This window comes from Aulonocara sp. 'chitande type north' Nkhata Bay, linkage group LG3 (assembly GCF_057382095.1).
Source record: "Aulonocara sp. 'chitande type north' Nkhata Bay isolate Kocher_YH1m ecotype deep benthic linkage group LG3, A_spYH_male_GT1.1, whole genome shotgun sequence".
Lineage (NCBI taxonomy): Eukaryota > Metazoa > Chordata > Actinopteri > Cichliformes > Cichlidae > Aulonocara > Aulonocara sp. 'chitande type north' Nkhata Bay.
This window is the reverse complement of record NC_141346.1, coordinates 25,202,480-25,226,826: the sequence shown is the minus strand read 5'-3', so window position 1 is coordinate 25,226,826 and position 24,347 is coordinate 25,202,480. Positions and strand designations below refer to the sequence as shown.

General features: G+C 41.1%; 1 protein-coding gene and 1 pseudogene across 1 annotated transcript in view; one reads left to right on the top strand and one right to left on the bottom strand.

Annotated features, from left to right (window-relative positions):
- Positions 1-24,347, bottom strand: part of LOC147334769 (uncharacterized) — a 38,006-nt gene that overhangs the window by 6,755 nt on the left and 6,904 nt on the right. Inside the window, exons 2-8 of the mRNA XM_086274929.1 lie at positions 11,911-12,377; positions 11,551-11,721; positions 11,363-11,424; positions 6,477-6,579; positions 6,324-6,409; positions 5,431-5,531; positions 4,060-4,130 (exon numbers count right to left, since the gene is read on the bottom strand). Coding sequence (XP_086131055.1) covers positions 4,060-4,130; positions 5,431-5,531; positions 6,324-6,409; positions 6,477-6,579; positions 11,363-11,424; positions 11,551-11,721; positions 11,911-12,201 — 885 coding nt within the window. The 5' untranslated portion in view covers positions 12,202-12,377. The remainder of the gene's footprint in view (positions 1-4,059; positions 4,131-5,430; positions 5,532-6,323; positions 6,410-6,476; positions 6,580-11,362; positions 11,425-11,550; positions 11,722-11,910; positions 12,378-24,347) is intronic.
- On the top strand, positions 42-3,234 carry LOC147334770 (tripartite motif-containing protein 16-like; annotated as a pseudogene).

Here is a 24,347-nt window from a genome sequence, read left to right as displayed (position 1 = left end):
TATTAGAGAAACTCACACAGTCACTGACACTGAGAGGAGAAATGGCACAGAAAGGAGCTCAGCTGGACCAAGAAACCTTCTCTTGTTCCATCTGTTTGGATCTACTGAAGGATCCGGTGACTACAGCCTGTGGACACAGCTACTGCAGGAACTGTATTAAAAGTTTCTGGGATGAAGAGGACAGGAAGGGAATCCACAGCTGCCCTCAGTGCAGGAAGACGTTCACACCGAGGCCTGTCCTGGAGAAAAACATCATGTTTGCAGCTTTAGTGGAGCAGCTGAAGAAGACTGGACTCCAAGCTGCTCCAGCTGATCACTGCTATGCTGGACCTGAAGATGTGGCCTGTGATGTCTGCACTGGGAGGAAGCTGAAAGCCATCAAGTCCTGTTTATCTTGTCCAGCCTCTTACTGTGAGAAACACCTCCAACCTCACTATGATGTGGCTCCATTAAAGAAACACAAGCTGGTGGCCCCCTCCAAGAAGCTCCAGGAGAACATCTGCTCTCGTCATGATGAGGTGATGAAGATTTTCTGTCGTACTGATCAGCAGAGTATCTGTTATCTCTGCACAATGGATGAACATAAAGGCCATGAAACAGTCCCAGCTGCAGCAGAAAGGACTGAGAAGCAGAAGGAGCTCGAGGTGAGACGACTAAACATCCAGCAGAGAATCCAGGAGCGAGAGAAAGATGTGAAGCTGCTTCAACAGGAGGTGGAGGCCATCAATGGCTCTGCTGATAAAGCAGTGGAGGACAGTGAGAAGATGTTCACTGAGCTGATCCGTCTCATCCAGAAAAGAAGCTCTGATGTGAAGCAGCAGGTCAGATCCCAGCAGGAAACTGAAGTGAGTCGAGTCAAAGAGCTTCAGGAGAAGCTGGAGCAGGAGATCGCTGAGCTGAAGAGGAAAGACGGCGAGCTGGAGCAGCTCTCACACACAGAGGATCACAACCAGTTTCTACACAACTACCCCTCACTGTCAGCACTCAGTGAGTCTACACACTCATCCAGCATCAATATTCGTCCTCTGAGCTACTTTGAGGATGTGACAGCAGCTGTGTCAGAGACCAGAGATAAACTACAGGACATTCTGAGAGAGGAATGGACAAACATCTCACTGACAGTCACTGAAGTGGATGTTTTACTGTCACCAGCAGAGCCAAAGACCAGAGCTGGATTCTTAAAATGTTCACATGAAATCACACTGGATCCAAACACAGCAAACAGACGTCTGTTATTATCTGAAGGGAACAGAAAAGTAACATTTATGAAGCAACAACAGTCTTATTCTGATCATCCAGACAGATTCACTGGATGGGAAGAGGTCCTGAGTAGAGAGAGTCTGACTGGACGTTGTTACTGGGAGGTGGAGTGGAGAGGGAGAGGAGTTTTTATAGCAGTCACATACAAGAATATCAGCAGAGCAGGGGGGGTGATGAATGTTTATTTGGATTCAATGACAAATCTTGGGCATTAAATTGTGACACAAACAGTTGTAAATTTTGGCACAACAAAGTCCGAACTCTCCTCTCAGGTCCTCGGTCCTCCAGAGTAGGAGTGTACCTGGATCACAGAGCAGGTATTCTGTCTTTCTACAGCGTCTCTGAAACCATGACTCTCCTCCACAGAGTCCAGACCACATTCACTCAGCCGCTCTATGCTGGACTTTTATCTTTTGAGGGCGTCTCTGCAGAATTCATTAAACTGAAATAAATGTCACTGAGGGACAGTTGATTAAAATGTGATTTAGTTTTGACTTTCCTTTGGTCTCCATCATTGTTAATCAGACCACATTGTCACTAATGCCCACTTTGTTGCCTCTGACATGGGATCCCTCTCTACACTAGTCCATTTACATTTACATGCTTCCCTTAGGCAGTATTATTAGAGTGGATAGCATGTGGGCATATTCTCATTATTATGCAGTGAAATGTTGATTTACTTACAAAACAATGTTGGTTAAAATGTCTGTTTTAGTTTGCAGTTTCTTTGGTCTCCACATTTTTGCAGAGCACTCATCGTTGTGCAGTTTCCTGTCAGTCACACTTTACAGATACTATTTTGATATCTTATCATTTATTGTCTAATTAATAACTGACTTTGTTTGAACAAAGACAATTTTCATTGCATTTACATATATTTGTTGTTGTTGAAATAATCAATCAGTTCAAGAAACAGCTTGCTTTGGGTTTTTTACATTGATAAATGCAGCTTTTTATGCTAATTAATGAATTTGCAGTTATTTGGGATCTAATTTTCTTTCACCTTTAATTATACCTACATATACATACAGCATACTCTGATTTTATTAATTAATGTGTAGCTGTGTTGGTCATATCGTTATTGCCATGTCGTTCAAAATTAATAACTTGATTTAAATATCCTCTTTGGAGGCTGCTTAATTTAGTGCACCAACCTGTTTTATGCATAAAATTTTGTTTAGATCCACAATTTGAACTTTTACTCAGATTCATAAATAGTTTTTGTCTGATTTTCTTTCATCATTTTCAGTCAGTTACATTTTGCACGAGTCTGATTTCTGCATCTGTTCACCAATGAATGCATGTCATTGGTCCACACTGTGTATAAGACAACCAACAGTTATGAATTAAAAACAAATCATTTTGAAATTTAAAACCTTTAGAAGACACTATATTATTTCCAATCAATTTGAGTGATAAATTGTTCAGTGATACCCTGACTGTAATTAAATGATGGATTTAGCCACCATGCTGTCACGCATGGTTTTGGCCGCCATCATGTCAGTTTTTAAAACAAGAGCCTATATTTGGATGATAACTTGAAGTCTAAGGCTACGTTCACACTGCAGGCGAAAGCACATCAAATCCGACTTTTCTGACCCTCTGCGACCCATATCCGATCATGGTATGACAGTGTGAACGGCACAAATCTAATATTTTCAAATCCGATCTGGGTCACTTTCGTATGTGGTACTGAATCCGATACATATCTGATGTTCTAGAAAGCGACTGCTGTTTGAACGGTCATGTCGCATTAAATCAGTCTTTTACGTCACTGACACAAGACAGACGCCGATTATCAGCGCCGGAGAAGACATCGCGAACGCTTCCTGGCCATCCAGAGAAACTGTTGGGAAGACAACGTTGGAGAAACGTGAACATTTTATTTGTACTGTATAATCTGCAGATTCTGACAGAAATCTGCAGCTATCCTTTGAAGCACCGCTCCCCTAAAACAGCAATAAGGATCATTATTAGGCCAAAATAACTTTAGAATTTAAAGCAAAATTGGGAAACGTAAAGTCTGAAACAAGTCTTTATATTAACGGCCAACAGTCAAACAATACTGTTCAGTCTGGGTGTAAACAGCGCGTTGTGTGTGACGTCTTCTTTTGCACATGTGGGCCGCTTTGAGGGTTCACACTAGAGCGCGTTTGCTGTCAGATTTTATCTGCAGTGTGAACAAGCAGACAAAAAAAATCAGATTTGATCAAAAAAATCGGAGTTGAGCATTAATAAGACCTACAGTGTGAACGTAGCCAAAGTTACAGTTAATCTCATGGTTAAAACTGTAGATATGAATCTAAATCTATTTGTAGCAGTAAACATGTTTAATTCTGATCTAAAGTTGAACATTTAAACATGAGTTTTTTTGGGACTGACTCAATTTTGGAGCCAGCCTCCAGTGACCACTTGACACTCGTATTAATATATGTGAGTGTTTTTAAAAAGAGTATATTACGTCTGATTATAATAAGGAAGAGAAGTTCTATGAAAACACTGCTTTGTTTTAGTGTCGTCTTAGCATTTCTTTTTTAATTTGCAGCTCACCTTTTCATCTTGACTCACTCTAATAAAAAGTGTCCATGCAAAGTTTTAGGTTATGTACAGAAACAGGAAATAAACCAGAATTCTAATATTAAATTACTGTCACGGAAATAAAGGGTGTAAACTAAAAAGCCTTTTGTTGCCTCTTCTTCCTTCTTGTATTTCTTTTTCTTCTTCCACCATCTATCCACTTTTTTCTCCCTCATCTAATTATTCATTGATGCTGTACAATGTTTTTTTTTTCCTACTCACAGCGTTAAGGAGGTTTCCGGCCTGCAGCACCAGGTGGAGAACAGCATGGAGCTCCTCGCAACACATAAATTCTGGAGGACGGAGACAAAGTAAAAGAAATGATGTCTTCATTTGTGTCAGTACATAAAGGATAAACCAATGCAAGAGCATCACCTGCTGGAAATAACTGTGTAAAAAGAGAGTAAAGAGAGAAAAAACACAAAACCTGTGCAGTAAAGATACAGATAACATAAGCTTATGATGCTAAAATCCCACTGGGTTTGCTGTTTTATCACATGCAGTGTTAGCATGTGGAAGGTTAGTTAACAGTTCAGGCAGTTATCAAGTTCACACACACACTGCTAAAAATACTGAAGGTGTTAGTCTGTATTGGGTGGAGGGTGTAAACGAGGAGAAGGCTTTACTGCAGGTATTTCTGCACCAACGACATTCAGTCCAGATTTATTGCGTTTTATTTCTTTTCATCTTTTTTATTATTATTTTATTTTTGTTAAAAAATATTCCAGAGTTTCATACACAGATCTCTTTTCTTTCTTTCTTTTTTTACAACTTCTGAATCAAACGGCTCACTCCTTCACATAAAGGTGAAAGTACTGATTCTGAGACATTGTAACACAATCTGTGTAACAGAATCTGCTAAATCTGTGAAAGTGTTTCTAGAAGCTTCTTGGTTACACCTCTGCGTGGTGATTCTGAAGCTAAATGAATCCTCTGAGATCGATGTCATCACTGATGACGACCCCAAACAGAACCTTATGTTTGGAGTCAAGAAAAATAACTTTTCTGGAGGTTTTTAATGTTTTTGATGGATGTGAGTCGGTGTGATTTCTTTGTTGTTTGTTCATTGCCGAGACACAGAGATAAGGTTCATCAGCAGCAATGAGCTGCATCTCAGAGTAACTATTAACATGCTCTATGCAACTTTTAACACCTATTATTTATTGTATATTTGACCAAACCCTACTTTACCTCAGTGCCCTGATCCCAGTGTCAGGAGTCAAACGTTACTTTTTTTTTTAAAATGTAAAATTAATTTTAAAAAGTTGATGAGTTTGCTCTAAAAAGTTTTACAGCTCCACCACCATCGTTGGTGTTCATGCCATTCTCTCAGTAATTTCAGTTCATACAACACAGATAGAAGCAGTCTGGCCACACAATCTCTACCTGCCTCCTGCAGCACATTTGCTTGTGGTAAGGAATAAAACATTGTAACACACTCAGTGTTGGTTCTGGTCCTTCTCTGCTCTGCGTTGACACTGAGACAATAAGTAAGAGAAGAGAAAGCAGAGCTGTGGCCTGTGTGAGCTCCCAACAGCGGCTGCATGCAGAGAGCAGCTCATCCGTGTGCCGCTGATGCTGCGAGCGTGTTACCTTTGATGGCGGCGCGAAGGATCTTAATGTCCCGTTTCATGGCCTCGCACGCTGCCGGAAAATCCTCCTTTAAGAGCATGGATTCAATGCGGACTGTGTAACTGCAGACCGAGAGAGAGAGAGGTGAAAATGAATTGATTAATACATTTTTATTTTGCGTCCAAGCTGGTACACATCACTAAATACAGCTAATGCTACTACTTTACATACTCTCGTAGTAACTGTATACCAGCAGCTGGCAATTAGTTTGAACTGTGGGACTATTTTTAGCGCATCTCATTAAGGAGATGTTGTTATTGGTGTGTGGGGGAGCTGCAGGCATGTAATTGATTCAGCTTGATGTTTTTGAAATGAAATGAAGGCAGATGTCACATTACCAGCGCTCCAGCAGCAGCTACTTACTAACATTTGTTTGTTTTGTTGAGCACAAATTGATGCATTAACGGTTATGATTCCTGAGTCACTGAGTCAGCTCTGTTAACTGTCACAAGGTCCTGTTTAGTGATACAAAAACATTTTCCCCCACTTAGAGCTAGAGCTGGTACACAGGCCACTTTTACCCAACACTGTTTCACACCAGTGCATCATGTTTTCAAAAATTCAAAGTAACCACTGTACAGCCAGTAAAAGTATTTATGTTTAATGTTGTAAGTATACAAGTACAAGTACTACAAAAATGTACTGTTTTTGGTGCAGTATTTCAGTGAATGCAACGGTGAAACTGTACAGACAGTGGAAGCATTTTCAGTGTAAAACTGTTTCATGGATCTTGCATGAATATCGGAAATGTTAAAAAAAAAAGATCATAAAGGTTTAATTCTAATTTCTGAAACTTGCAGTGAAAGTTGAACGCAGCATAAAACTAAATAACTAAGTAAAAGTTCAGCGCTCACCTGGGCACCTGAATCAGCCGGTACATGAAGGAATCGGCCAATGAGAGCTGAGAGACTTCGCCGCGGTGTGCCTTCAGTTTCTTCACCTTCATGAGTGCAAAAAGATGGATCAGATAAAAAAAACACATCAGTGTGTGTGTGTGTGTGTCTCACCTCTTCAGACTCTGGCAGCAGTTTCAGCATTTCTCTCAGACGCTCCACCCCAAAAGCCTCACTGTTGCCATGGCAGATTTCATCTACTATAGTCTCATTGGACCTGGAGGAAGAAGATATTTAAATTTAGTGTGAGCAGCGATATAAAAAACAAACACTCATTGTGCTGAAGTTAAGAATTAAAATGGCATCAAAATAACATTACACTAAGCTGATCTGGGTTTTCCCCCCACAGAGATTTAATTACCATCTGCACACGTACAAGGTACACTCAGTTCACTCTGTCAGGTTAAAATTCAAACAAGAAAATGAATAATTTAAGACAGTTTTATCACTTTGTGAACTCCAACCTTTTGCTTTTAAATGATAATTTCATTTTCAACATTGAAACAATGTTATATATTCATTCAGGAATTAGCCTGAGACGACATTTATAGTTATTTTTCTGTTGACTGGAAGCACCTTCCCTGTTACTTAAAGTAAAATAAAATGGACAAAATAACTTCTTTAACTAATTAACTTCAGTGCCGATACACGTCCAGTTTATTTTAACCTACACAGTGGATGAAGAGAAACTCAAAAACTCAAAATTTAACTTATTGTACTGTTGTCAGGAGATAGAAACTTTCTTGCACAGAGTTATTGTGCAAAGCTGCTTTCAAGGTCATGAGGAATTCCATAAACTTGAGATTTTCCTATTTGATATCCAGTTTTTGTATTTTTCGCTGAAACCTTCAATTTGTTCAATGAGTACAGAGCACACTTTCACAGTTAGGCCAAGCACAAAAAGACTGAAATTCTGATGTCAGAGTTCATTAAAACCGTTTCTTGACTGAGTGAGCTGAATAAACTGGACAGACATGTTCTGTCAGATCATCCCACCAAGTACAACTTCCTTGTACATATTTTTACACTCTGTTATAAATGCAACATGATGTCACAGAGTTTGCAGATGTATTAACAACAGTTTCAGTAACATGCTCTGGACATACTTTTAAAATGCGATTTTCTAAGCAACAAGCCCTAAAACGAGAAAAGCAAAAATCCCACAATTGAAATTTTGTTTCCTTAATTTTATGACAAAGAAAATTAGTATTTTCTGAATACTGTCTGTCAGTGCTGTTTACATCTGTCTAAATCTCAGCCAAGGATATCTGAGAGTGGATTTGTGGGTTTAGAAGTTGTTGGCGTTCTGTGTGTGTGTGTGTGTGTGGGGGGGGGGGGGGGGGGGGGGGGGGTTGTTGGTCGGAGAGCTGTTTGTCACACATTAAGTGGTCGTTCAATGGAATCCGCTGTGACGCTAATGATTGTCTCCCCTGCTCTCTTACCTGCCTGAGAAAAGTTGGCTTTAAATTTACGGCAGTGATTTATCAGAGATGTGCGGAGCATGGAAGGAGAGCGTGAGAAATAGAGACAGGTGGTTAACAGTGAGTCTTTACAGTTGCCTGCACAACCTGGTGGAGTCTTTCATGTTTTAAGGCTGCATTTCAGTAAATGGTGTTGGAGATCTTGTTAAAAATGGAAGAACTATGAACAAAGAAAAGTCAGATTTTGACACACTGCACAAGTCTGGAAGGCATTTGATTGGTAAAGACTTCATTTTTCAACATCAGAATAATCCCAAACACATTGTCAATTACAGTAAAAGAACACCTTGACTGTACCTGGACCTGCACAATAAAATGGTATCAGTCATGGACTGGCCTGAGCCCAAATCTCAACATTACTGAAGCAGTGTGAGAACAGAACAAACAAAGCAAAACAACACATCCAAAGAAGAGTTTTGAATGTCCTTCAAGAAGCCTGGAGAACTATTCCTGAAGACTGTTTAAAGAAAGTACAAGCATGCTGTTTAAGAAAGTTCAGGCTGTGCTGAAGAACAAAGGCGATCCTGCTAAATATAGATTTTCAGGCTCATCTGAACTGTACAAACTCTGATTTGTCTTATATACTGGTTTTCCATGTATGTTTTCTCACGTTTTAATAAATCGCTGCACCTTTGTTTTTTTAACCATTTCCTTAGAAAAGTATAAAGAAGTGCAGGGCAACTCGAACATTTTGCACAGTCATCCCAAAGTATATTTCCTGGAGCAGATGGCTGTGTCTTTTACTTCCCACTTCTCGAAATTGTTACTTTGTTGTTGGAAAAGTTAAAAGTACTTATACTAAAGTCATGATGCATGCTTAATCATCCAGGTAAGGAAATCCTGATGAGTGACGAAACTTTTCTCCACCTGGAAACGTTACGTCCGGATGAACAGAACTAACTTTTGGGTACTTTTAGCTCGGTGTTAAAGCAGCTGCAAAACCTTCAGCTTAATTTGAAACTGAATGACAGAGTTTTTGTGGATATTGTACATCGTGAACATAAAATGATGCAATACAACTCAGATTCTTCTCCAATTGATTTCAGGTATAGTTGCTGTACATTCCTGCTCTCCGTCTCCCACATGCCTGTATGTCCCTCAGTGTGTTTGGTAAGCACTAAGTCTCAACATGGTGACCTGAATGATTCAGCACATTCATTCAATACATTCTCTAAGCTTAGCCAACTGACTCACCTTGTGGACACTTTTTACGTGACTTCCTATCTCTATATTAAGCTGTGGTGAAGATGTAAAATCCTCAGTGAGGTATAAATGTAAAAAAGGTGAAGGGAGGTTTAGATAAAGCAAGTTTTTTCATTCTTTGAACTACATTAAAGCTTCATGAATACGTATCTATGAACAATATAAATGCAGTAATTCTGTCAAGCAGCATTGCGGTGACCTTACCATGAATGGGTTACAAGACAGCAGGCCCCTGGGGACAAGACCACCAACCCTCCTACAGAGGATTAAGACGTCAGGCTCAAGGACACACGAACCACAACTGCGGTGTAGCCGAGCTGTTTAGTGTCTCACTGGAGCAGCGCTGTGCTTTGATTTGAATGTAGGATATCACTTTCTTGCTGTTTTGTCCCATTTTGTATGCTTTTTTTGTTCATTTTATGTCCCTTTGTAGCCACTTTATGCCTGTTCGTTACCATTTTGTATCTCTTTATTTCTATTTAATCGCTCTTGTAGAGATTTTCATCTTTTTGTCATCAAATTATGTATGCTTGTAACAATTTCGCATTTCCTCGTATTCTCATTTCGTTTCCCTTCGTCACTGTTTTTTCTCTTCGTGATCAATTTTAGTTTCTCAGTCTTCATTTTGTATCTTTTCATGGCTAACATAAGTTTCCTTGCACCTATTTTGCATCTTTTTAACCATTTTACACCCCTTTATTGCCACTTTGCACCTCTTCATGCAAGTTAAGTTCACTTTCAGCCATTTGGCCTCCTTTGTCACAAGGTTACACCATTCTCATTTTTCTTCTTTTCTCCTCAAGTGGTTTAATTCTTCTTATTGCTATTTTGCATCTCTCAGCCTCTTTGTTGTCACTTTAAATCTTTTTGTTAATAATAGTCAATAATCAATGACATTGTAGTTATTTTCTGTCACTTCTGTAGCTCTTCATTATGAATTTAAATCTTTGTTTAGACAGTTTGTCATTTGTCAATTTAAGATCAGTTTATATCCATTAAGTTATTCTAAGGAGCTTGGAAAGAAAAGCGTCTGGACTTCTTTAAGTTTCCTTGAAGACGTTTCACTTCTCATCCGAGAAGCTTCTTCAGTTCTAAGAGCAATTGGTGGAGAGTCCCAGATTTTAAGCCCTATGGGAGTTTCCCCCCAAGAGGGACAAAGGACCCCCTAATGATCCTCTACCTAATCACATGAGCCAAGGTGTGAAAACTGGTGTAGGTCACAATCAGCCAGGGTTTCAGGTGAGCTCATTGTGAAACCTGACCCCACCCCATCGTGTGATTTCCTGAGGTCAGATGGCCCAGGATGTGAGTGGGCGTTAAGGCGTCTGGGAAGGGATCTCAGAACTGGATTATAGATGGCAGACAGTTGGTGTCGTAAACCACCGCCTCTGTTCAAAGACGGTCGCTCACAGTGGACATAGATGAATTATTTTACTCCTCTTTCAAACAGTCTTCTCTGTCCAAAATGTGAACATTGATATCCTCGAAAGAGTGACCTTGGTCCTTTAGATACAGATGGACAGACGATAGAAGCTTCTCGGATGAGAGGTTAAAAAAAAAAAAAAAAAGGTCTTCAACTAAGCTCAAGTCCTTTTTTAAGCTCCTTAGACTACGATGACCCAGATGACTGAGAACCTTCACATTCCATTAAGTTATTATTTTACATCTCTTGTTTTGGTCAACTTGAATTTGATTGTTGTCATTTTGCTCGCTTCATCTCTTGCGTCCCTTGTTGTATTATCTCCGTATACGTCAGTCTTTTCCTCTAATCTGACATATGGTCACATGTCTGTAGTGTATTCAATCAAGTATAGCCTGCCCACATCACCACATTTGTTTATTCAACACTTCAGGATGATGGTGAGGAAACACACTACAATACAGCATCGCTTTGTGACACGCCATCAGCTAATAAAATCCCCATCTCCGTCTGACAGTCATTTTGTCATAGTCATGCTGTGTCATACCCACATTATTCTCAACAAACACCGACATGACAACACTGTCTGCATTTAGCATTCCTGTTCATGACTTTCCTTTTCTTCTTTTCTCTGGGAATCAAATCCGTGACCTTTAAAGTGAAAGCTTGCCTATCATAACTTAATCCACTCGACATAACAGTCAGAAATTATCAGTTCGATGCTCTGATGCTTCTTATCATGGAAATCAAACAGAGGCAGCAATGAACAACCAAATACATAAAAACATATTTTGTCTTTGTCTCTATGTTTTCATGTTGGGTTAAACTGTGTGTGTGTGTGTGTGTGTGTGTGTGTGTGTGTGTGATCATGCTCAAGATCAAGTGAGATTATTTACCTCTTGAACTGTTTGAGAAAAATTGCAATGTTCATCCCTCGCTTAGCATCTAGGATGGAAACCTGAGTGTGAGAGAGAGAGGGTCAATCTGAGGTCAAAGCCCTGGTGGAAACTGTCACACACACTTCACTCCATCTCCCATGCCTTCAACAAACAGCAGCACACGCAGCCCTGCATCAAAAACACACCTCCTGTTTGGTCTCTCTAAATGAGCTGCTGGTTTTCCCTCCCCTGGCGGGCGTTGCCAGGGTTTTTGATTGACCGTCATGTTGACCGAACAGCTCTTCGACAGTCTGAGCGTCAATCTCGTATTTCTGTTTCACTTGGCCTTGAGTCCATAGGTTGAGCCGTCCCTTTACCTGAGACACAGACTTTAGTAATGTAATAGCCGTTTTATGAAAGTGCTCGATTTCTCTTTGGACTCAAGCGTTTTCAGAGAGGTGCTTAGTCATCATTTACGTTTGCCAGTAAGTAAAACAATGTAATATATATTAAAAATATATATGTTAAAACAATGTGCCGAGACAAATGTAAAGCAGGAACTCTACCTGCTCCTCTGGAATCGTTTTCCAGAAAAAACTCCTCACCCTCCTTTTCTTCTTCAGCCCACCAGCGGGGTGTCCAAGCTCTGGTGGCAGAGGCAGTAGGGGAGGAGGAGGTGGGGGAGGTGGTGGAGGAATGTCAGGTGATTTCATCTGCTTATCTTCTATGTCAGCATACCTCGATGGAGGACGAGGAGGAGAAGGGAGAGACATTGTCACGGTAACAGCTACATCCTCTTGTTGGACAGAGAAATCTTGGCTCCCAGTGGCCTGCGAGACGCTGCCCATCACATGCATCCCTGCTGCTGATGGGGCAGTCGAGGACAGGGGAGATGGTGGGTTTGGAGGCAGACTGTAAGATCAGTGGGCCGATTAACTGACCATTGTGAAGGGTATAGTTACGAGGATGAAGATGGGTCATAGCATTTGAAACATCGGATGACACCAAGGTCAGGTTACGAGATCTAAAGATGCTGGTAAGCAAAAGAAAGGAGAAAATTAATGTTAGCTTTAAGTGAGAGAATTAGCTAAGCTTGTTATTAAATCTAAATATACAAAATCTTTGTGACCCATAGGGAGAACCAGAAACAAATTTTGAGTTTACAGTAGAAAACACATTTTACAGACGCAGCAGTTCCACGTTTGTGAGAGAAATGCAGTTCATTGCCCATCCACCAACGGCCATTTGAGGCTGGTTCCAAGAGGGAGTCAAGCCACACAAACTCCCACATTACATTTTCAACCTTACAGTACCAATAGACATGTCCACTTCTGGCTCCAACTAAATCTCATGGTAGCAGCCGACGAGCTAACAACTGGTGAGACTTCAAAATTGAGAGTCCAAAGCCAGGTGTGGATATCAAATGATTATATTTATTCTATGGGAAAAACTTCAATAACTAATCAAGTTATTGCAAAAGAACAAAGTAAAGAGACCGGCCAATAACCCTCTGCAAAAATATGTATTCCCCAGCTGTTTGGCTAATGGTTGCTGAAAGGTGCTTTCGACTCGACTCTCAGAGGACTGCTGCAGTGGCATTTATGCACTGGAAGACGATGACTTGTCTGGAATTACTCACCAACTATTCACCAAACAGCAAAAAAATAAATAAAACAGAAACAGTGGTTTTCAAAGTAGAGGTTGGCAAGCATTTGCAGACAAGTTATTGTATTGGCTTTTGACTAAAGCAATGACAGGTATGTTTTTGGTGCTTTACGACTGAATGAAACAAGTGACAACCAGCAAGCTCTAACAACCACTCGCTACCATTCAAGGAGACACTAGCCGTTCTCTGGGTCTGTGTTTCTGAAGCTACCGGTTTTTGATCTTTGACAATTTTTTTGCACTTCTTCCTTTTTACAATAATCTCAGCTGATGTTCTCTTTCCTGTTCATGATAACTTTTCAAATAAACCAGTGTTTGACCTCCACGTGGTGCCAATGTGATAGAGCTATGCCTGTTATTTTATATTTGCAAGGTCTGCCTGTAGCTGAATTTCTATAATCTCTATAATTTCTATAATCTTTCTCTTTACATAGCCAAAGAGCTAAGCAAAAAGATACACACAGATAAACATTACACACATTACGTGCATTACACAATCAACTCCAAGTCCAATATAAGGTTTTTTAACTCTCCACCAACTGTTGAAGGAAATATCTGGAATTTTAGGACGCATGTCGACTATAAGAAAATTACTTTTTCTTTGTATTGGGTAATTAAGAAAGAAAACCTCAAGTAAGCTGAGAGCATTTTTTATATTTGGTATGACAATAATCAACAAACAGTGTCACTGTGATAGGACTAATAGGACTAATAGGAGAAATCGTGTTCACTGGAATGCAAAATGTAAAAAGCTGCTGCAGAGAGAAAAATGACTTTGGCACGTAAGCATGTTGGTCTCATGCTGACATTCATCTGTATTATTCATACTGTGGGTGTGTGAGTGTAATTACATGAAAAGCAATTAAACATTTATAAAGTTAAACATTTGCTTTTGAGTCGTGTATGTGTTTCTACCGTTTTTGTTAAGCCTTTTTCCTCCATTGAAAATTGTTGTGTTTGTTTTTTCAAACAATTAAACACCTCCAGCAGTTCTCCGACCTCCTTCTCTTCAAACATCACCAGCCTCACCTGGATGTCAAAGCATCTGCTGTACAAAGGTACGCTTAGAAATTGAATATATTGTGACCTATCTAATAAATGAAGAGTCTGGTTCAGACATTGAAGTCCCCCAGAGGATGAATCCTGCTGGTTTTTGGGGTTTGAGTGACATAACTAAGGTTTGATGCTATATAAATAAAATTTAATTGAATGCGCTTTAGATATACACGCTCCTCAGAGGATGAATCTTCTTGACTTTTTTCCCCTCCCACTGCCTTTTATTCCTAGGACCACCATGAACAGGATTATTGTTGTTTCAACTAATGCTGTAGATGGATTGCTGTACAATCTGGCTTAGACGTTCATGTTCCCCAGAGGGTGAATCCTTCCTCCAGCAGTATCTCCCCCCTGGTTTAACATTTGTGGTTTTGAGTGGAATCTCTCTACAACTGTTAAATGGATTGCACTGAATATGGATGAGACATTCACATTCTCCAGCATATCAATCCTACTGATTTTATTAATTCTCTTTGTTTTTCTGTAGCACCACCATAGTGTTGCCATGTGCTGCTTAACTATTAAACTTCGGTCCTCAACATGTCTACCATCATCGTGGGATTTATTGCAATCAAAACCACCAAAGTATCTCAGGATATGTTACTGGAAACTGATTGCTGTAAAATCGAGTTCCTCTAAGGAGGATGAATCCTAAGGTTTAGATGATTGTCTAACTTTCCTAGCAGTAAAATAAGATTGAAATTTTTGATTTTGAGTAAAATATCACAATTACTGAGTGGACCTCTCTCCAAAGCAGGAATCCCACTAACCGTTTTGTTCACCTGATTATCATCATGGCACTGGACCTTTGTTGTTCTATTACTGTACAAGGATTGATGCAAAGCCTAGGTTTAGCATTCATTTAGACACTAAGGATCGAGCCCACTTTTTCTTTTTTTTAATCCTTATTGACATTTGTGGTTTTGAGTGAAATAACAGTTATTGAATAAACTACGGTGAATTCTGGTTTAGATGTTTATTCCTCTCCGGACTGAGCAGAAAACTTCATGGTTAATGTAACTCTTACTCACCATGATGAAGAGCATTGCTAATTGCAGTTTTTCTAATAACAACTCCTTTGGCGTTTTTGACAGCACCGGCAGGAAGCCCACGAATGAATTATTTAATACATACAAGATTCCCCAGTGTGAAGTTCTGGATACATGTCGACAGAGATACACACTTCCTGCTGTTGAATTAGAGATGAGTGTGTTACGTAAGTTAATCTCACAACATTGTTTTTCAGCCAAATTTCATTTATGTTGATTGTGTGTAAATGTTTACAATTAGTCAAAAATGAGAAAAATATTTTTTTTAATCTCTCGGGATATTAAGTTAGTTGTTTGTTTGTTTTATTTGTTTTCCTAGAGCATATCTTGTATTTTAAAAACATTTATATTTCGATTATTATTTTATTAAAAATGTAACAAATGAAAATATATTTATTAATTTTAATAAATTAAATCTAATAACATTTTATAAATGTAATAAAATCAAATAAATGAAACCCACAAATGAACAAAAATTATTAAGAAACTAATGTTGCTGTGAGCAGCAAACTTTCCAGTAAAAACGTGATGTGCTGGCTTTGCTTTACTTATTTGGTGTCGTTAGTGTTTTTCAGTTGCAGAAGCATGAGGGTTTGGGTCGGCATGCACGGCTGTGCAACTAGTCATAGTATTGCTGATTGTCATGGTAACACAAACAATGACAGTTTGTATACTTGGCAGAGAACACATTTAGGTCACGATGTGCACGTGTGTTAAAACTACACATACATTATCCTTTTCTCCTGAACACCCTGAGATCTGTTTTTTTCTCTCGCATCTCTTCATCCTCAAAGGACCACAAACAAAACATTTTGACAACTTTCTCTCTTTAAACAGTTTCAGGCAGTTGATTTAAAATGTGAGTGATGATGAGGTCCAATCACATAACTCAAAATGCAAAAATGCCAAACTGTTGACCTGGTTCTCATGAAGGTTTCTAATTGGACAATGGGGTTGTGCGGTAGAGGAGGAGCCACAAAAGTACAAACAAGAATGGCCACACTCACACAAATCAACAAAAATAAGAGCAGAACAGCTCCAGAGATAAAGAAAGCGCGGAAAAAACGCAAAATGTAAATGGATGACAACAAAACAAAAACATGACTTTAACGTGGCATTAAAAAGCCATAAAGACCAACTACAGTAACAAGAACAGGAAACTACAAACAGGAAATATAGCAACATGCAAAGAACTACAACAGTCCACAAAAAAGCTACAAACAGATGCAAAATGACCAAAAAACCCAAAATGTTTAACAATGACACAGAAAACATTAACAAATAGACACAAAAAGCAATAAATGAACACAAACTACCCAAAAGGTAGCAGAAAATATTCACAAAAAAATAAAAATCACAGAAACAATGTGACTTAAAGACCACAAAGCGTTAGCATAGCCCAACAAATAGTATAATACCTCAAAGACAGACACAAAAACAGCAATGCACAAAAAGAAGAAGAAGATTCAGACAAATGGATAAAAAACAGCCACAAGCCGATTTTAAAAAAATGAAAACAATTAAAACAAAAAAGTGCACATAAAGAAAAAAGACATACAGCTGATCAAAACAACCACAAAGAGACACAAAATCACCCATAAAAAGTAAAATGTCACAAATAAACAAACATAGGTCACCATGGCAGGTACCAATAGCTGACTGTGATAGTAAAACATGCAGAAAAACAGCAACAACAATCCTCAAACAGCTACAAAAAGAAAAACTAAATGTACAGAGACAAAAACATGGAAAAAGGCTGCTAAGAAACAAAAAAGAAAAACAGCCACAAAGAGACACAAATTATCCACAGATATATTTTAAAAAACAAATAAACAAATGAGACATAAAAATAGCAACAAGGTGACAATATAACTGAAAATAAACAAAAACAGCAACAAAGTAATCAAATAACAACAATAAAAGAGTCATAAATATAAAATACAAACAGAGAAACAAATCACTCACAAAATGAAACAAACTGAAAAATGTAAATTTAAAAGAACACAAAAAACGAGCCAAAAATAAATCCAGGAACAAAATAAATAAATAAACAAGAAGATTAATAAGTTGTGCAGGAGGTGATCTGAGTGATGAAAGCATCCCCCGATTTACATTTAGTGTCTAAATGTGTTATATACAAATTTATTTGAATAAAAATCACAAGTGTGAACCCCATCGTGGCACTGGAGAAAGGTCAGTATGGGGCTCATCCTCTGGGGAACATGAACCTGAGTCAGCCTGTGTAATGGTTATTTAATAATGGCTATAAAAAGCCTTACTTTAAATCCGCACCAATGGCCCCAGGTGCTATCGAAAGCTGGGAGATCCACTGCGTGAGTGAAGCGCACTCATTCAGAAAACCCTTCTAGTGGCTGCACACTCCTTCTTAGTTTGCCTTTTTGGGCTGACCCACTTATGATCTTTCCATACATCCAGCATTTGCTCCAGATTCCAGTAGAGTCGGCTTGACCTCAATACCGAAGCAGAGAGAGAGAGCTCGGCTCAGACAAAGTGTGAATGAGTAACTGACAGAGACTCTGATCCACCATGAAAAATCTCTCCTCCTCCTTTTTTTCTTCATCTAATGATTTCCCGACGAGTAACTCGCTGCTTTGGTCACATCAGAGTACAGAGACGACGTCTGAGTGAATAATAAGCAGAGAGCTGGTGGAACGGGGCGATCTGGATGTGGGTAACAATTAACCTCACTGGTCACACACTGGAAACTTAAACTCATCATTTAAGCAGCAAGTCTTCCAGCTGGACTTTGTCTCAACTCTGAGTGTCCATGAAACTGCACCAGACTTCATTCACAATTTTGACAATTTTAGATTCAAGTACAATTTAAGAGTACTTGCGTCTGTATTTAAAGAGTCTAGTGTGGTCATGTTAGTGCCCGTGAGGCAAACATAGACTACTGTGTTTGCAATCTTGTGTGTACTATAAAGCTCGACACGGCCGGGCACAGCTGAGCACCACAACAGAGCTTCTCGCTACCCCAGGCTTCCTGCACCAGGCTCTGAGCGTGCTCACAAAAGACGGGCCTGCCTTTCATGTGATGCATTATTTCTTCTTCTGGTCTAAATGGACTGAGGAGCCCCGCCTACTCCAGTCAAAGAAATCATCAGAGGGGAGGTGAAAGATCCACAAAGAACTACAGATCAAGTATATTGTATATGTTGTAGTACGTCTTTAAGCTCGTGAGTTTGTGTTTGTTCTTCCACTCTCAGAGCTGCTGTTTAATTCTGGCGTGGCAGCTGCATGAGAGCAGTGAAACTTTAAAGGCTGCTCAGTGTCACAGTCAAACAAAGGAGACGCAGAAATCTCTCTGGGAGCAAACTCCCGGCCTCCTTCATTGGCTGGGAGTTTCATTGTTATGCTCTATGATATGCTGAGGTATCCCTGCTGTCCCTTTCTGTGATCCAACAGACGTTGATTAAACAACACCAGACCTCATTCATAATTTGGGGGGTTTTAGAACATTTAAGGATTTGAGGATCCACTTAGACCACTAAACACTTGTTGAGTGCAGTGGTGTTGGAGCCGACATTAAAGGCACCTCAACTTGTTCTTCTCGTTTTAAAGTCTGGGATCTGAAAGTGGATTTGCTGACAGCTGTTGGCCTGCTGCTGTGCCTACGCATGGGGCGTCTTTGAGAATGTTAAGAGACTGCAGTTTATACTTGAAGTGAGGTAATAAAACACTAAATGACTTCTGCAATAACGCCTCATCATAACAGTTCCCACTATGACTTCTGAATGAGAGTCACTGATTTACATTGGAAAAGACATGCAGCCAAGCTGGGAGGCCTAAACGGCAGTGCAAGTCTACGGTAAAACACAGATACACAAAGACACACAAAAGTTCCCACAAACCTGTCTGCAAAATAATGGTGTGACAAATATTTACACAAATTCATCTGACCTCCCCTCTGTCACAGAACAGATGAACAAAAGAAAGAGAGCATGCAAACATTTAACTGAACAAATAACATGAACTAAAACGCTCAGACACACACACACACACACACACACACACACACACACACACACAGTGCTGGTGGTGACTAATTCACAGTGACTCATGCCATTTAACAAGATATTAATAACCAGCAGATGATGACACCGAGATCATCAGGATGGACGCCAGAGCGTCACTGTCTCCAACATCCTTTGATTAAAATATCAAATTAAACTTTGTTGTCTGTCAGTGTTACGTGCCAAGGGGTGTGGCTTTGCTTTTGTACTCTGTTTTGTGTTCTATTCATCTTTCAGGCATCAGGCCTCCCCTGATTGGCCAGTTCGAAGTTGATTGGCAGGTGTCTATTGGCTGGACTGGGCTCAGTTGGCCAATCACACTCCAAGGAACACTACAAATGAGCCGCTCCCTGGCCAGCTGGTGGCTGCTGGCTTCTGCTTTGACAAACATTTGCGAACAGGCATCTTTATGTTGTGTGTGGTGGGAGGCTGGACAGGTAAGCCGGGGTACCCTATACACTGGTTGTAGATTTTACTCTGTTAGTCACACTAGGTTATGCGGTTGATGCCACCCTTGTATGTTTTCACTGACTTTTATCGAGTAGCTAGGTAGGCCTTTTGTTTTGCATTTTTCTTTCAGTTAGGCTAGGCCCTGGAAGCTACTGACCTCTTTTTGTTTTATTACTTTCTTTGATTTGGATCAACCGCCCAGTCCTCCTCCCCCACCTCTTTACTGTTGTTAAATTTGACTATCCAGGCAAGCACCCAATAAATCCTGCCTGATACTTAACTGTTCTGTGGTCTTCCTCCTTCATTGATTGTGGTTGTCCAGTGTTGCTGTCTCCTTCCTAACCTTGCCTCCGCCATGGTGGGGGGGACGTAACACAAGTGGGGGCTCGTCCGGGATCGTTGTATGTGGTGGACAACCTGTATTAATGAGGACGGTGCCGTGATTTTAGGGTGTCTACGTTTCATAGTATCAGCCGGAGATGAGTTTCGACCTGCCTGGTTTTGTTAGTCACCCTAGCGTTGACAAAGTTGACTTGTGTCGCAAAGACGACCTGTTGAGTATTGCTGCCCAGTATAACCTTTCCGTACCAAAGTATGGAGTGAAGAAGGATATTAAGCAGGCTTTGTTGGAGGGATTATTCGAGTTGGGGATTTTAATCAGCCCTGTTCATGCTGGGGTGCCTTCTCAGGACCCTTCAGTTTCCCCTGGTGCCTCTGCTGATCTAGCTTCTCCAGAGAGAACTGATGAGCAAGCGCTGCCTGCTACACCTCCGGGTGCCCAAGTTAACTCTGATGCGGCTCCCCAAACTCTGCCTCGCTTTAAGCCTTTCACTCCAGAATCCCAAACATCTAGCAGTGATGCAAAGCTTAAGGTTCGCTTACTGCGTTTACAGTTGGAGGCACAAGAGAAGGATAAGGTGCGTAAAGCGGATTATGATCTCCGGCTGGAGGTCCGTAGGCTGGAGATAGAAGCTGAAAAGGAAGTCAGGTTAAAGCAGCTTGAAGTAGAAGCACTGAGGGTGTCATCAGGACAGAAAACAGATGCCACTAAAGAAATCCCGAAAGTCTCCCTGGAAAGTTTTAACGTTAGCAAACATATTGCCCTAGTACCTACCTTGCGTGAGACTGAGGTAGATTCGTACTTCAACGCTTTTGAAAAGGTGGCTACTGCTCTGAAATGGCCAAGAGACATGTGGCCCATATTACTTCAGTGTAAATTAGTGGGCAAAGCTCAGGAGGTAGTAGCTTCACTTTCGCTAGAGCAAAGCATGAAATACGACGTGTTGAAGGAAACAATTGTACGTGCCTACGAACTGGTACCTGAGGCCTACAGGCAGAAATTTAGGAACCATAAGAAGTCTAGCAGTCAAACATATGTGGAGTTTGCACATGAAAAAGGGGCTCTTTTTGATAAATGGTGCGCTGCTAACGGAGTTGGGGATGAGTATGAGTCGCTGCGTGAGTTAATGCTACTGGAGGATTTTAAAAATTCATTACCTGAGAGGCTCATAATGTTCTTAAACGAACAGAAGGTGACGTCCATGTCCAAAGCAGCTGTGTTGGCCGATGAGTTTGTGCTAACTCATAAGAATGTTTTTACCCCTGTTTCCCATCCAGATAGGCCCACAGCCATGCGCTCAGCACGGCTTGAGTCTAGTTGCTCTGCTGCGAGGCCAGTGAGGCCAATGAGGGGGCTCTCGCCTCCCCACGGTGAGCGTGAATGCTTTTATTGCCACAAGAGGGGTCATCTCATCGCAGAATGTCAGGCATTAAAGCGTAAACAGCAACTATCCTCACAACCAAAAGGGGTGGGATTGATTAAAGCCACAGAGACTGGGAGGGCATTTCAACCAAACACTAACCACCCTGACCCCTGTTTCAAACCATTCATTCTAGAGGGAGTGGTTTCGCTGACTGGGAATCCAAATGATCAACAACCAGTAAAAATACTGAGAGATACAGGGGCCTCTCAGTCCATCATTAGAGAAAACGTCTTACCGTTTTCTGAGGAGTCATTTTGCCAGTCCAGTGTTATTGTCCAGGGAGTAGAACTCGGATTTGTATCTGCCCCTTTGCACACTATCCACATTCAGTCTTCATTAGTCAGCGGAGTTGTTAAAGTGGCTATTCGTTCTGCGTTGCCCATACCAGGCATTGACTTCATCCTAGGTAATGACCTTGCTGGAGGCAAGGTCATACCCATTCCTGAAGTGTTAGACAGACCCGAGCTGAGCCGGGATTCTGACTCAGCCCAAGACCAGCCTGCCATCTTTCCAGCTTGTGTAGTTACGAGGGCCCAGACAAAAAAGTATGGTCCTGACTTGGCCGATTCCTTCATGAGGTCAGATCCCGTTGGTGATGTGATTAACTTTACCTCTGGATCTAAGGTTCAGGCCACAGTTCCACCTGCCGACAAAAAACAACCAGTTCTGGATTTGCCAGTCTCCCGAGAGGAGTTCATTATTGCACAGAAAAATGATATAACCCTGTCCAAGTGTCATTCCTCCACTCTCAGTCAACAGGATGCCAAAGGGAAAAAGCTGGCTTACTTCTCTGACAAAGGTCTTCTGATGCGCAGATGGACAAGTGAGGTCTCGGAAGACGCTGACTGGTCTGCAGTATATCAGGTGGTGGTACCTACTGCTTATCGTACCCAGGTACTGTCCTTAGCACATGACCATCAATGGTCAGGACATTTGGGGGTTAATAAAACATACACCAGAATTCTGAAACATTTCTTCTGGCCCGGACTGAAATCTGATGTTCAATACTGCCGTACTTGCCATGTATGCCAAATGACCGGCAAGCCAAACCAAGTAATCCCCCCCGCTCCTCTCTGTCCTATCCCAGTAGTAGAGGAGCCATTTCAAAAAGTGATTGTTGACTGTGTGGGGCCTCTACCTAAAGCTAAAACTGGAAACCAGTTTCTGTTGACGATCATGTGCGTTTCGACCAGGTTTCCCGAGGCAATCCCACTACGGAGAATAACAGCTCAGATTGTTGTCAAAGCACTGTTGAGATTCTTTTCAACCTTTGATCTGCCTAAGGTTGTGCAAACAGACCAAGGCACTAACTTTAAGTCTAGAGTGTTTGCCCAAGCCCTGAAAACATTAGGCATTGAACACATAACCTCGAGTTCTTACCATCCTGAAAGTCAGGGGGCACTAGAGAGGTTTCATCAGACTTTGAAGTCTATGTTAAGGAAACACTGTTATAGTTCCCAACGGGACTGGGATGAAAGTGTTCCACTTGTTTTATTTGCCTGTCGGGAAGCAACCCAAGAATCTCTGGGATTTAGTCCCAGTGAGCTTGTGTTTGGGCGTGAGATGAGGGGTCCTTTGAAGGTTTTTAAAGAGAGGCTGGCTACACCGGTTGACAACACCAAAAGCCTTCCAGAGTACGTCAAGACACTGAATGACAGGTTGAAGAGGGCTTATTCCTTAACCAGGAACGTATTAGCCACGTCACAAGCGAAAATGAAGAGACACTTTGATCAGCGGGCTGTTGACCGTTCATTTCTGCCAGGTGACAGAGTGCTCCTTCTCCTTCCGGTGCCCGGCTCCTCTCTCTCCGTTAGGTTCTCTGGTCCTTATGTTGTAGAGAGAAAACTCAGCAAGACTAACTACATTATTCAGACCCCGGATCGCAGACGTCCCACTCGGGTGTGTCATGTCAACATGATGAAGCTGTACAACTCTCGTGAACCTTCAGCTGTGCCATCTGTGGTCCAAGAGCAAGTGGTTACGTCTCCGATGGCTTCGGTGACCAAGGTGGAGATTACTCCAGATGAAGATGGGTTGGTGTTACGAGGTGCTGAGCCTCAAAGTGCTCGACTAGGTAATTCTGTGATATTGTCAACCCTAACACGATACCTGTCCCACCTTCCTGCTGAACAGAGCAATGATATTATAACACTCATATCGGGATTCCCATCTCTGTTCAGTGATATCCCATCTCAAACCACTGTCATAAAACATGATGTGGTGCTCACTAACCCTACACCAATCAAACAGCGCGCTTATCGGGTTAGTCCTGCAAAGAGGGAAATCATAAAACAGGAGGTTGAACCAGTCAGAGACTGGTTAACAAAGTGTTGGGAAACATCCCTAACTGCCGAGCATACTTAGATGACATTGTTGTGTATAGCAGTGACTGGTCCACCCACATAGCTACATTAAAAGAAGTCTTCATTAGCCTAGACAGTGCGTCTCTCACTTTGAACCTTGCCAAATGTGATTTCGCTAGAGGCAGTGTCCTCTACCTTGGCCAGCAAGTTGGTCTAGGGCAAGTGCGCCCTGCAGATGCCAAAGTCATTGCGATTAGGGAGTTCCCCCAACCAACCACCAGGAGAGAACTGCGGCGGTTCCTTGGGATGATAGGATATTACCGACTGTTTTGTAAAAATTTCTCTTCTGTTGCTGCTCCTCTCACTGATTTAACCAGCCCCTCAAAGCCATTTATTTGGTCTGGGAGTTGTCAGCAGGCTTTCGAAAGCCTTAAGGGCTTACTTTGTTGCACCCCTGTTTTGTCTGCTCCTAACTTCTCTTTACCATTCAAACTGGAAATAGATGCCAGCGCAGTTGGGGCGGGAGCGGTGCTTCTCCAGGAGGATACCCAGGGCATTGACCATCCTGTGAGTTACTTCTCTCGGAAGTTTGACAAACACCAGCTCAGGTATTCTACCATTGAAAAGGAGACCCTTGCTTTGTTGTGGGCCTTGCAACATTTTGAAGTTTATACAGAGTC